This window comes from Mandrillus leucophaeus, unplaced genomic scaffold, assembly GCF_000951045.1.
Source record: "Mandrillus leucophaeus isolate KB7577 unplaced genomic scaffold, Mleu.le_1.0 Scaffold157, whole genome shotgun sequence".
Lineage (NCBI taxonomy): Eukaryota > Metazoa > Chordata > Mammalia > Primates > Cercopithecidae > Mandrillus > Mandrillus leucophaeus.
This window is the reverse complement of record NW_012101554.1, coordinates 1,260,484-1,272,808: the sequence shown is the minus strand read 5'-3', so window position 1 is coordinate 1,272,808 and position 12,325 is coordinate 1,260,484. Positions and strand designations below refer to the sequence as shown.

Genomic DNA, 12,325 nt, shown 5'->3' with positions numbered 1-12,325 from the left:
TGTAATAATATTATATATTATGTAATAATTATATTATGTAATAATATTATATATTATGTAATAATAATATATTATGTAATAATGATAATATCTACCTCAGAGAATTGTTAGGAGAATCAAATTAGGTGCTATATGTAAGACATTCAGCATATTCCCAGAATGATAATTTAAGAAAAGTGGACTGTTTGTAGAGACTGAACACATCAATTCCCATGAAATTTCCTTCATTATAGCCCACATAAACACAACAGAAATAGCTCATAGATCATGAGCACTCAGTGTGGGAAAAGGCAAGAGACTTTCTTGCTATTTTTTGTTTCTTTTTAAAGCACTGACAATTCCTCCCTGTGAAATAATGTTTTAAATAATTAAATTTCCTTTTGAATACCTAGCGTTGATATATTACCTCAGTTTTCCTCCCAATAACTGTATGAAGCCAGTATCATTATCCCCATTGCATTGCTGAAAAAAACTGATCCTCATCAAAGATCATTGACTAACCTCAATTTGCTTGCCAGCCACTGGCAGAGTACAATTTAGGCAACACATGTGTAACAGACAAAAAGTGAAAACCGAGAGGAACTTAAGGAAAGCAAACTTAAAACGGCGCCAGTGTAAAAGGAAACCTATTGACAAAGGCATTTTCAAGGATTTCAATGAAAGCAATAGCTGCACTCCACCAATGCTGCCACTAGATGGTGGTGTTTCCATTATCTAGAGGTCTTGTGAGTTACCTTTTACCTGTTAAGAAAGAAAATCTGAAATCTGTATAAAGCCTGGCCTAGAGCACTTTTGTCTTTACAGCTTCTACCCTCCTGCCCCAGTTGCCAAGGCAAGCATCTTGAGACCCAAATCTCACATATGCATGTCTTCTGTATGGTTGGAACTAGAATTTGACTTCTCCCTCTGCATTCGTGAATATGCTTCTTTAGTGCTGTTTGACATCAAATTAGTAAATACGGAAATCCATTGACTCTATTAATATAATTCTCTCAGGTTTCAAAGGAAGTCAATGAAATGATGGTAAAAATGCCGTATCAGTGTTTCATAAATGGACAGTTCACCAATGCAGACGATGGAAAGACTTACGACACTATCAACCCAACGGATGGATCTGTGAGTAATTCTGTAGTGTTAGTAGTGATCACCGGTGGTGGATTTTTAGTTTATACACCATTGTAAAAGAGGCAGTCTTAAGAAGCCCATTAATTCTCTCACTCTGCCTCTAAGCACTTCATGCAAATGTACTTCATGCTTTTCTTTCAAAGACTCAGTTCTGGTACTAGCTGCTATTAACTGTAGTAACCTATTTTATAGAACATTTATGATAAGTTTAGACAGGTAGCTTTACCTATAAACATCAGAGGCACTCATCTGCATAGAGATACACGTGAAAAAAATTTTCAGACTTTGAAGACTCATGGCAAGAAATTCAGCTTTCCCAAGGCACTGGAAGAACTACAGAGTCTTCTGTCTTCCTAAATGTGTTCTTCCATAAAGTAGTACGACATGAGAAGTACCGAATTTCTGGTTCACAATTTTCATATTAAAATTGTTCTTTTTCTTTACCGTAGTACTGGATATACTCATTTCTCATCATAACATTTTTTAAAAAATCAGTAATACTCTATTTTTTCTATTAATACAATATTAATTCCAAGAACCATATTTTCATATCTCTCATGTGACCTATTTTTACTTACCTTGAAATAGACAATATGCAAAGTATCCTACGCTTCTTTGGCGGATGTTGATAAAGCAGTAGCAGCAGCAAAAGATGCTTTTGAAAATGGTGAATGGGGAAGAATGAATGCAAGAGAAAGAGGAAGATTGATGTACAGGTATTTTTATTTTTTATTTTTTAGAAAAGTAATTCTGGTAGAGATGGGGTTTCACTATGTTGGCCAGGTCTCAAATTCCTGACCTCAGGTGATTTGCCCGCCTCAGCCTCCCAAAGTGCTGGGATTACAGGCGTGAGTGGTGGCACGTGCCTGTAGTCCTAGCAACTCTGGAGGCTGAGGCAGAAGAATTGCTTGAACCTGGGAGGTGGAGGTTGCAGTGAGCCAAGATCGCACCACTGCACTCCAGCCTGGGCAAGAAAGCAAGACTCTGTCTCAAAAAAAAAAAAAAAAGATAAGAAAAGAAAAACAAGTCTACTACCTTTGGATATTGGCTAACATTGCCAACATTTTAAAAATTCCTGCAAAACATTCTGGTATTCACCTAGTATGAAATATGTCTTCTGTTACTTGACTCATATTAAATCCTACATATGTTGATTATGTTAGTATCGCTTGCACCAGGCAGGTCCCAGCTGGAAAAGAAGTTTAATAAAGAACTGTTTACAAAGACGTGGGCTAGGTCAAAGAAATCCAATAAAGGATACTGAAACATCCAGGCAGGGCTAGCAGCAGGGGGAAGCTGCTACGTCTTCAAGGTCTGAAGGGACAGGAGAAGGAGCTGTTACTGGAATCTGGCAAGATCTGTAGCTATAGGAGAAAACCACACTCCAGTGGAGGGGCATGGCAGCTTCTGAACCACAGTCCATCAGCGAGGGAGCCAGGGAATCCAATTCCCCAACCACTTTTTCCTTCAGTTCACCAATCTTCTGTGGGTGCCTCCCAGTGGCCTCTCACTGGCCAAGCCCAATGGGAGAGCAAGGGAGCCAGGTAATGTAATCTATAAAGGTCATTCACCAGGGTGAAAGTCACAGAGCAGGGTGGAGAATGGATACAGAGTGGCAAGTGGAAAATATCCAGTACCCCGTTGTTTAAAAAAAAAAAACATTTTATATCAACTTGATCTGTAAGGAATAGGAACAAGGAAGAAAAATAATAAGGACTGAGAAGAATATTTTAAATCAGTAATGAAGGATGCCAGGAATAACTAGATTCAATCATAAATTCCATTTGCTGTTTACCTAAAATCCAATATCTGACCTAGATCAATAGATCTCAGAGCAATGATATGATTTGGATGTGTCCACACCCAAATCTCATCTTGAATTGTAGCTCCCATAATTCCCGCGTGTCATGGGAGGGAACCAGTGGGAGGTAATTGAATCATGGGGGCAAGTCTTTCCTGTGCTGTTCTCATGAAAGTAAGTCAGTCTCATGAGATTTGATGTTTTTATAAAAGACAGTTCCCCTGCACATGCTCTCTTGCCTCTTTCCTTTATAAATTACCCAGTCTCAGGTATGTCTTTATGAGCAGCGTGAGAACGAACTAATACAAGCAAGATCTGGAACGAATACTGTGGGAGGGGGATTTCAAGCTGGACTCTAGAGTGGCCCCAAAGGAACAGCTCCGAGAACCACTACAAATACAGAAGAAAAACAAATAGAGAAGTTGACCACAAAAGATGAATTTTTACTGTATCACAGTCATTATACAGTCCTGCACTTACCTTCCCATAAAACCGAATACCAAACAGAAATCTCTTGTAGTGTTTGTAATTCATTGTGTACGTTGCTATCTTGTCTCTTCAGTTAGTGTTGGAAATATTTTTGTGCCAACTGGAAATCCTCAAATGTTCATGGGTTCTCAGAAGGTGTGGGTTCTGGGAATGTGGTTCCAGTGACTGGTACTGGCTCAATCATTGTTCCACTTCTTACACATAGATGAGGCAAATTATATACGCTTCCAATACCCTCTGCTTCTCCTTTGTAATTCTTGAAACAAATGATTTATGAAATTATTTGTTTAATGTCTTTCTTCCCTACTGGACCATGATCTCCATAAGGGCAGAGATCTGATCCATATTTGTTTACCTCTGAATCCTCCATCGTTAGGATACTGCATTGTATGTAACAGGAGCTCAATCAATACTTGTTGAATTTCTTTCTTTCACTGACCACACAGACTTGCAGACCTACTGGAAGAGAACCAAGAAGAGCTGGCAACCATTGAAGCCCTTGATTCAGGGGCTGTCTATACCTTGGCTCTGAAGACTCACATTGGAATGTCTGTGCAAACATTCAGATATTTTGCTGGCTGGTGCGACAAAATTCAGGTAAGCACAAGTACTATTTGTTCTGAAAGAAAAAGGGATTAACATTGATGAGTTTGTACCAGGCACTGTGTCAGATCCTCTTTTTATGTAGATTTTTTTACACCAACATAACAGGGTTGTCTAGATCCATTTTATGCTGCTATAACAGAATACCTGAGACTAGGTAATTTATAAAGAACAGAAATTTATTCTCTTACAGTTCTGGAGGCCGGGAAGTCTAAGATAAAGGTGCCAGCAGGTTTGGCCTATAGTTTTAAGATGGTGCCTTATAGTACATCCTCTGGAGCAGAGGAACGGTGTGTCCTCACCTGGCAGAAGAGTGGAAGAGAGTGAACCCACTCCTGCAAGCCCTTTTTATAGCGGCATTGATCCGTTCATTAAGGTGGAGCCCTCATGACCTAAACACCTCCTATTAGGCCCTGCCCCCCAACACTGTGGCATTGGGGGTTAAGTTTCCAGCACATGCATTTTAGGGGACACTTTCAGACCCTAGCAATGGTTATAACAACTACAGGAAGTAAATGGATAGCTCTTATCCCCTTATTACATGTGAGCAAACAGAGGCTTGAGGACATGGATGCCTTTCCTATAATTTGTAGCAAGTAACCCACATGACCAGATTTGAACTCAAGATTTTCTGAATCTAAAGTCTAATCACATTCTTTGCACTTTACTATAATATCTCCTGAGCGTGTTGAATATTTTTCTAGACATTTTGGAGAAGCCTAGTATCATGAAGGGTGTACAAATTCAAATACCTACAGAGGCCAGAGAGCTACCATAGATGGTGGAAGAAGACTGAGTATAAGAAAAACTTTGTCTTTGAACATGTGTCCTAGTAGAAATAAATTTTTTAAAAATTTATTTATTTTTTTCTTTTGAAATGGAGTCTTGCTCTGTCACCCAGGCTGGAGTGCAGTGGCGCCATCTCAGCTCACTTCTGCCTCCTGGGTTCAAGCGATTCTCCTGCCTCAGCCTCCCAAGTAGCTGGGATTACAGGTGTGTGCCACCACGCCCAGCTAATTTTTGTATTTTTAGTAGAGACAGGATATCACCATGTTGGCCAGGCTGGTCTCGAACTCCTGACCTCAAGTGATTTGCCTGCCTTGGCCTCCCAAAGTGCTGGGATTACAGGTGTAAGCCACTGCACCTAGCCAAAAAAAAATTTTTTTAAGGAAAAATTTGATAAAGACACAGGAATAATAAATATTTCATTTTCCTTTTACTATATAATAAATAGCAAACATGGGGTGATCAATGGCAACAACACTAGCTCCAGCACTGGGGATACAAAAGGGAGAGGTAGGGCTTGTAGCAAACTGCAGTATGCATGTTCCTCATAGACTCATAATAACCACTGCAGTACCAGTTATTGCAACCACATTCCCAGCAGCAAAAAGAAGCAAGTGAGAAAGGGGGAGTGGCAAGAGGAATTTCACAAAGCATTCTTACCTTCCCAGTACCTTTTGCTCATATCCCTCCTTGACCATCTCTATCTGCTAAGGAGACTGGGAAACATTGTATTCATCTGAGCACATTGCTGCCACCAATGTTAATGTACAGTCAGACAGACCTGAGTCCAAGTCAGCTTTGGCCCGTATCAGCCAATGTTGTTAAAGTTATTTTATCTCCCAGAACCTTACTTTCCTCCTCTATAAAATGGTCACAATAATACATACTTTGCAAGTTATGTTTTGAGGACTGGAAACAAGTATATTTGTACACTACAGGATTAGACAACTCTGCAACATAGCAGGTTTGCACAAAAATGAAGTTTTTATTGTGATTCAGCCACAAAGTCATGCATATATTGATATTTACTAATGGTAGTTCAGGTCCATCTCTTATCCCCAATTATGAAATCCAAATAGCTCTGAAACCTGAAAATTGTTTGATTAGTTGAAACTGATTTGATGCCAAACCCTGACTTGAATGAACATAATCTATTAATAATATTTATTTACATCACTTAGAGTGAATATTCATATGTTTCAGTGAATCAATACTAGTGTGTTTGCATGGACACAGGGATGGGAACATCACACACCAGGGCCTGTCCAGGGGTGGGGGGCTGGGGGAGGGATAACATTAGGAGAAATACCTAATGTAAATGATGAGTTAATGGGTGCAGCAAACCAACATGGCACATGTATACCTATGTAACAAACCTGCACGTTGTGCACATGTACCCTAGAACTTTAAGTACATTTAAAAAAATACTAGTGTGTTTGATTATGGGAGGCTTATTCAAATCCTGCTGGGGTAGCAGATAATTTAAGGTACATGCACTATATTACGTTTCTAAAGTCCAAAAAATTATGAATTCCAAGACGTAACTGGCTGCAAGTATTTTAAGAAATTGTACACTCTATTAGTAGTAGCAATAAGATTTTATGTGGCAAAGCAAATGAATAGCTTTCATTAAAGCCTACTATTGTGAATCTGTTAGGATTCAATTGGCTGCATATAACAGCCAACTTAATCCTGTTTTTTAACCCTATTATTTTTCTCTGACTTTCAAGGAGTCCAAAGAAAGGCAGTCAGGACTAGTATGTGAGATGCAAACTCTTTTTCTGTCTTTGCCAGGCCATCTTTAGTACCATGTGACCTCCACCCTGAAGGTTGACTCATGATCTCAAGAAAATCACTGCAGTGCCAGCTATTTCAGCAGTAGTCTAAACAAGAAGAAGGAGGAAGCAGATATGGAGGGAAGAATAAAGGAGTTGAGTTAGTCTGGTTTAAATAGCAGTCACCTTCCAATGCTTTGTGCTTATATCTTCCACTGGCCATCCCTAACCTGAAGAATGGGAACCATAGTATTTGATAGGCATATTGCTGTTCCATTATTAGTACAGGGATTCTGTTACTAAGGACAGAGGGGAAAGTGGATAATAGGCAGGCAGTTCACATTCTCTGCCAGGCCAAGCAATTGGGAATGGACAAAATGAGAATTATGTTTATTCTCCTGTGTTTCATGGTTCTCTTGAGAAACAAATAGCTGTTCCTTCTTTGGCATGGATATAGTTCTTATCAACAAACACTCTTTCATATCAGCTAACAAAAAGTAAGAGAGGAAGACAGAAAATGGATCCTTTGAAATGAAATTTACTTATTTAAATTAGTAAAATAAGTATCAACTTTTCTTATTCTTTAGGGTTCTACTATTCCAATCAACCAGGCCCGTCCAAATCGCAATCTGACCTTCACCAAGAAGGAGCCACTTGGGTAAGATAAGGAGAGTGCCTCTGAGTGAATCATGAGTTGTGTTATTTGAAACAACTAAGCGTGTCGAATTTCTTCCCCGGCAGTGTCTGTGCCATTATTATTCCCTGGAACTACCCGCTGATGATGCTGGCGTGGAAGAGTGCTGCGTGTTTGGCAGCAGGCAATACCTTAGTGCTCAAGCCAGCACAGGTAAGGCCACAAAGGGCCAGGTACAGAATCGCCTCCTTCTTACATCCAGTACTTCAAAAGAGTGACATATATTTATAAATAGCAAACAAAAATGAGATCGTATGGCATTTTTCTCATACATCATGGACAACTTTTCATGTCAGTAAATACTCATTTTTAATAGCTACCTAATAACATTGTATGGAGATTCCACAATTTAAAATTTTCACAATAATAGAAGCAAGCATGGTGCACATCAGTGAAGTCCACTGACTTTCTACAAACCAATTCAATTCTTCCAAAATGCCAAGTGCCCAACATTTAGGGAATTATTTAGAATAATTATGAGATATCAGAAAAAGTATTATGCAGGTATTCAAATTTAATTGTCAAAAATACTGTAAAGGCAGAGGTTGCAATGAGCCGAGATCTTGCCACTGCACTCCAGCCTGGGCAACAGAGCGAGACTCTGTCTCAAAAAAAAAAATATATATATATATATAAAAAAATATGTATTATATATATTAGTTCACTATATATTATATAACAGAGTGAGACTGTCTCAAAAAATATATAAAAAATATATAAAATATATAAAATATATATTTATATGTATTATATATTAGTTCACTATGTTATATTATATATCATATATATTATATATGATATATATTACATAAAACATATTTATATGTATTATATATTAGCTCACTATATATAATATATATTATATATTATATACACATCTAGATGTGTATATATATGATATATATTACATAAAACATATTTATATGTATTATATATTAGCTCACTATATATAATATATATTATATATTATATCTTATATATAGTAGCTCACTATATATATATAGTGAAGATGTAGAAGATGAGGGAAAAGCATGTAAAAGAACATCTGTAATTATAAATATATATCCAGATGGATAACAAGAAAATACTTTTAAGAAATAGTTAAGGTAGTTTTCACAAAAATCTTTTAATGCTACAATAGCTTTTTAAGAAAAAAATATGGCCGCCAAGTTAACACTGGCTGAGACTTTACTATATAAAGGGCACTATGCAAAATAAGAAGAAAAACAAACTTCTTAATTGGGTTTCTGTTATATGCAGGTAACTTTACTATGTAGTAGGCATTCTGAGGTGCATAATTCATGGAGAAAACTTGGTCTTTATTCTAGAAGAGTTTATAATTTGTTACCTCTCAACTCTTTCATTTCTTCTTTCAGAGCTTAAAAAAATACAGTTTCATTTGTCATAGCTACATGGTCATGTGACCATGGCCATTTTGTTTTAATCATTAAAAACGATTTGAAAAAGTAGGTATACATTCAAAGTTTTCAAAATTCAAAAGATACAAAGAGGTAGATAGTGAAATGTCTCCCTTCTATCATTACTCCCCAGCCAACCAGTTTACCTCCCAGAGACAACCAATGGGATTAATTGTTATCTATTAGTGGCTTAGATATTCCAGAGATAGTCTGTACATATATATGTGTATATTTATGAATATGTAGTTTTATATGTATATGTAGAGAGATATATATTATTATATGTAGATATAGATATTATATATGTGTATATGTATATATTGCTAATTAATGGGCATAAAGTTTCAATTACTGGCCAGGTGAGGTGGCTCACGCCTGTAATCCCAGCACTTCGTCTATTTTTTTTTTTTGAGACAGAGTCTCGCTCTGTCACCCGGGCTGGAGTGCAGTGGCGCAATCTCGGCTCACTGCAAGCTCCGCCTCCCGGGTTCACGGCATTCTCCTGCCTCAGCCTCCTGAGTAGCTGGGACTACAGGCGCCTGCCACCATGCCTGGCTAAGTTGTGTATTTTTAGTGGAGACAGGGTTTCACCGTGTTAGCCAGGATGGTCTCGATCTCCTGACCTCATGATCCGCCCGCCTCAGCCTCCCAAAGTGCTGGGATTACAGGCTTGAGCGACCATGCCTGGCAATCCCAGCACTTTGGGAGGCCAAGGCAGGTGGATCACTTGAGGTCAGGAGTTCAAGACCAGCCTGGCCAACATGGTGAAACCCCATCTCTACTAAAAAATACAAAAAATTAGCTGGGCATGGTGGCAGGCACCTGTGATCCCAGCTACTCCAGAGGCTGAGGCAGGAGAATCGCTTGAACCTGGGAGGCAGAGGTTGCGGTGAGCCGAGGTCGCACCATTGCACTCCAGCCTGGGCAACAAGAGTGAAACTCTGTCTCAAAAAACAAAGAAACAAACAAAAAACAACTTCAATTATGTAAGATGAATAAGTTCTAGAGGTCCTCTGTACAACATTGTACTTATAGTTAATACTACTATATTTTACACTTCAAAATTTGTTGAGAGTAGAGCTCACATTAAATGTTCTTACCACAATAAAATAAAATTTTTAAAAACACACACAAAAAGTAGCATTTTATATACTTACCAAAAAAAAATTTTTTCCTTTTTTTTTAGCAGTTTCCATCGTATAGATAAAACATATTTTACCAATCCATAATTATGGATATTCAGATTTTCTCTCCTTTTGCTGTATAAACCATGCTATAATTAATAACCTTAGAAACCTTATAAGTATAATGCACATGTGCAAGTATATTTATACGCTATGTTTCTAATTGCAGAATCCCTCAGTTAAAAGATACATATATTTGTGTGATAGATATTGACAAAGCCATCCATGGGGGTCGTATTAGCTCACCAGCATTATACAAGACTACTGTTTCCCACTCTTGTTTAATGGGTGCACAACACATTAAACAGCAAGAAGCTAGTTGAGTGAAGTGAGGAGACAGATAATCTAGTCCAGTAGAGCTCCACACTGGCTGTACATTAGAATCACCTAAAGTTCTCCTTTTAAAATGCTGATATGGGGCCCCACTGGCAGAGATGGGGCCCCATTCAGCATTTTAAAAGGAGAGATCTGATTTAATTGGTCTAAGTTGGAGACCACACATTGGTATTGCTTAAAAGCTTCACGTTTTTCCAAGGCACAGCCAGGGTGGAGAACCACTGAATGATATCCAATGAGAGTGCTAATTACTGAGGAATGGCAATGAGTATATATAATGTCCAAAAATTACAAACATTCTTTGAGTGCATACCAGTTGCCAGGCAGGTAGTAGTGATGAAGATACACATAGTTTCTGTCCCCATGGAAATTACAGTCTGGCTCTATCTGCAGTTTAAAACTGGCAGTTTTATAGTTGAAGATAATTTAAATCCTGAGAATGAAAGACCCAAAGGTGCCATTGTTATGCTGGACTTTTTTATTTTATTGGATAATATTATGCAGTGATGCATTTATAATATTAGGGCTCTGTGTGAATGTCAAGAGGACTGAATTGAGATGACTCTTCTTAAACCGGTTGTCTGCTTTGTTATATGTGTGAAAGATTCCCTCCTGGCTTCATACAAAAGAAAGCACAGATTTTCATGGCCTAGAGTGGTTTGGTCCAGGTGTGACAAGTTCTGACTTTATTAACCTCATATTTAGCAATGACCTACACTTGCCCAGAACCATACTAGAGGCTTTCCTATATATTATGCAAACTTATAATCCTGCAGGGACACTGGATAGCCAAATGGAAGAAAACCAATAGAAATGAAAAGAGCTGTGATAGAGATGAAACCATTTATTTTATTTATAAATGACATTTTAAAACCTTTATATTCTTACTTTAAAAGAATTATAATTAATTCAGGATAGTTTTTAAACATCTTTCTAATTATGATGGTTTCATACCAAGGCATAATCAGATATACTTGGGCTAGGATCATCTTCAATTATACTAGATGTAAATCCACTATTTTTACAGTCTTGATAACTTCAAATATTTTGGGCCAACTTCTCATCAAGTTAAATCTACATTGACATTTTACAAACCTCACAATGTGACTGTCATGGACCTGTTACTAGAAGGAGGAAAACTGGTAGCCCTGCCTCTTTATTGTTTGCTTGTTAACATTATTATTTATTGTGCAGTTTCTATGCACATTTTTTGGCCACTTGTCCATTTTATGAAGACAAACTTAATTAAAATAACAACATAGTCTGTGAAACCATGTAATCCGGCCTGTAAACTTCATCAGAGGGCAATCTTCTGAAAGCAAATGAGCAAGGGAAGGAACCACTGCTACCCCTTGGCCTTGTGAGCCTCTATTCTTTCCTAGGACACTGCCCATACCTTTGTGGCCCATGACCATATGACCTTCATTCAGACTGTGTGACAGCAGCGTTATCCAGCCATACAATAAATGTTAGTTATGGTTCATTTATTTCATATCTTTGTCAGCTAAAATATATAAATAAAAGTTCCACTATTTTCTTTTCGCACCTCAATGGATCCTCTTGCACATCCCATTTTTAGAGTCCAAGCTAACCAAGTACTGACTTAAGACTGAATGGACGTTGGTTTTTAAGAGTGTGAAGGTATTGCTTTCATTTTGCTTCGGAGATTTGCATTGCTATGATAGATGTTTAAGGTGAGATCCATATTATGTCACTTTTTATGTGAGAACGAAGGGAAAATAAGAAAATATGTATTTGCTGATTTGAATAAAAGGAAACACAGGAAAGATAAACTAGAGACTAATGAAATTGATTATCTATAGAACATAGGATGAATGGGGTGGAAAGGAGGGTGGGAGAACGACATTCTCTGAATGGACGTTTGAATAGTCCTGACTTTTGGAAGCATATTCCCCATATTCAATGACAACAAGAAAAAGAAATATAATCCACAAAGATGGGGCCAAAATCCTAAAAGTAAATGTAAACAAAACAAATTAAGCCATATTTCAAATGAATAACATGACCCCATTGAAGAGAGTGAGGAACCATGAACCCAAGTCACTTTTGACTAACTTTGGACTATATGTCCTCAGGATAAAGGCAACGCAAAC

At 37.7% G+C, this 12,325-nt stretch overlaps 1 protein-coding gene across 2 annotated transcripts in view; it reads left to right on the top strand.

Annotated features, from left to right (window-relative positions):
* Positions 1–12,325, top strand: part of ALDH1L2 (aldehyde dehydrogenase 1 family, member L2) — a 65,640-nt gene that overhangs the window by 31,855 nt on the left and 21,460 nt on the right. For both annotated transcript variants that reach the window (XM_011975510.1, XM_011975511.1), the window contains exons 11-15: positions 997–1,116; positions 1,714–1,841; positions 3,862–4,012; positions 7,167–7,237; positions 7,321–7,426. In XM_011975510.1, the coding sequence (XP_011830900.1) occupies positions 997–1,116; positions 1,714–1,841; positions 3,862–4,012; positions 7,167–7,237; positions 7,321–7,426 (576 nt within the window). The remainder of the gene's footprint in view (positions 1–996; positions 1,117–1,713; positions 1,842–3,861; positions 4,013–7,166; positions 7,238–7,320; positions 7,427–12,325) is intronic.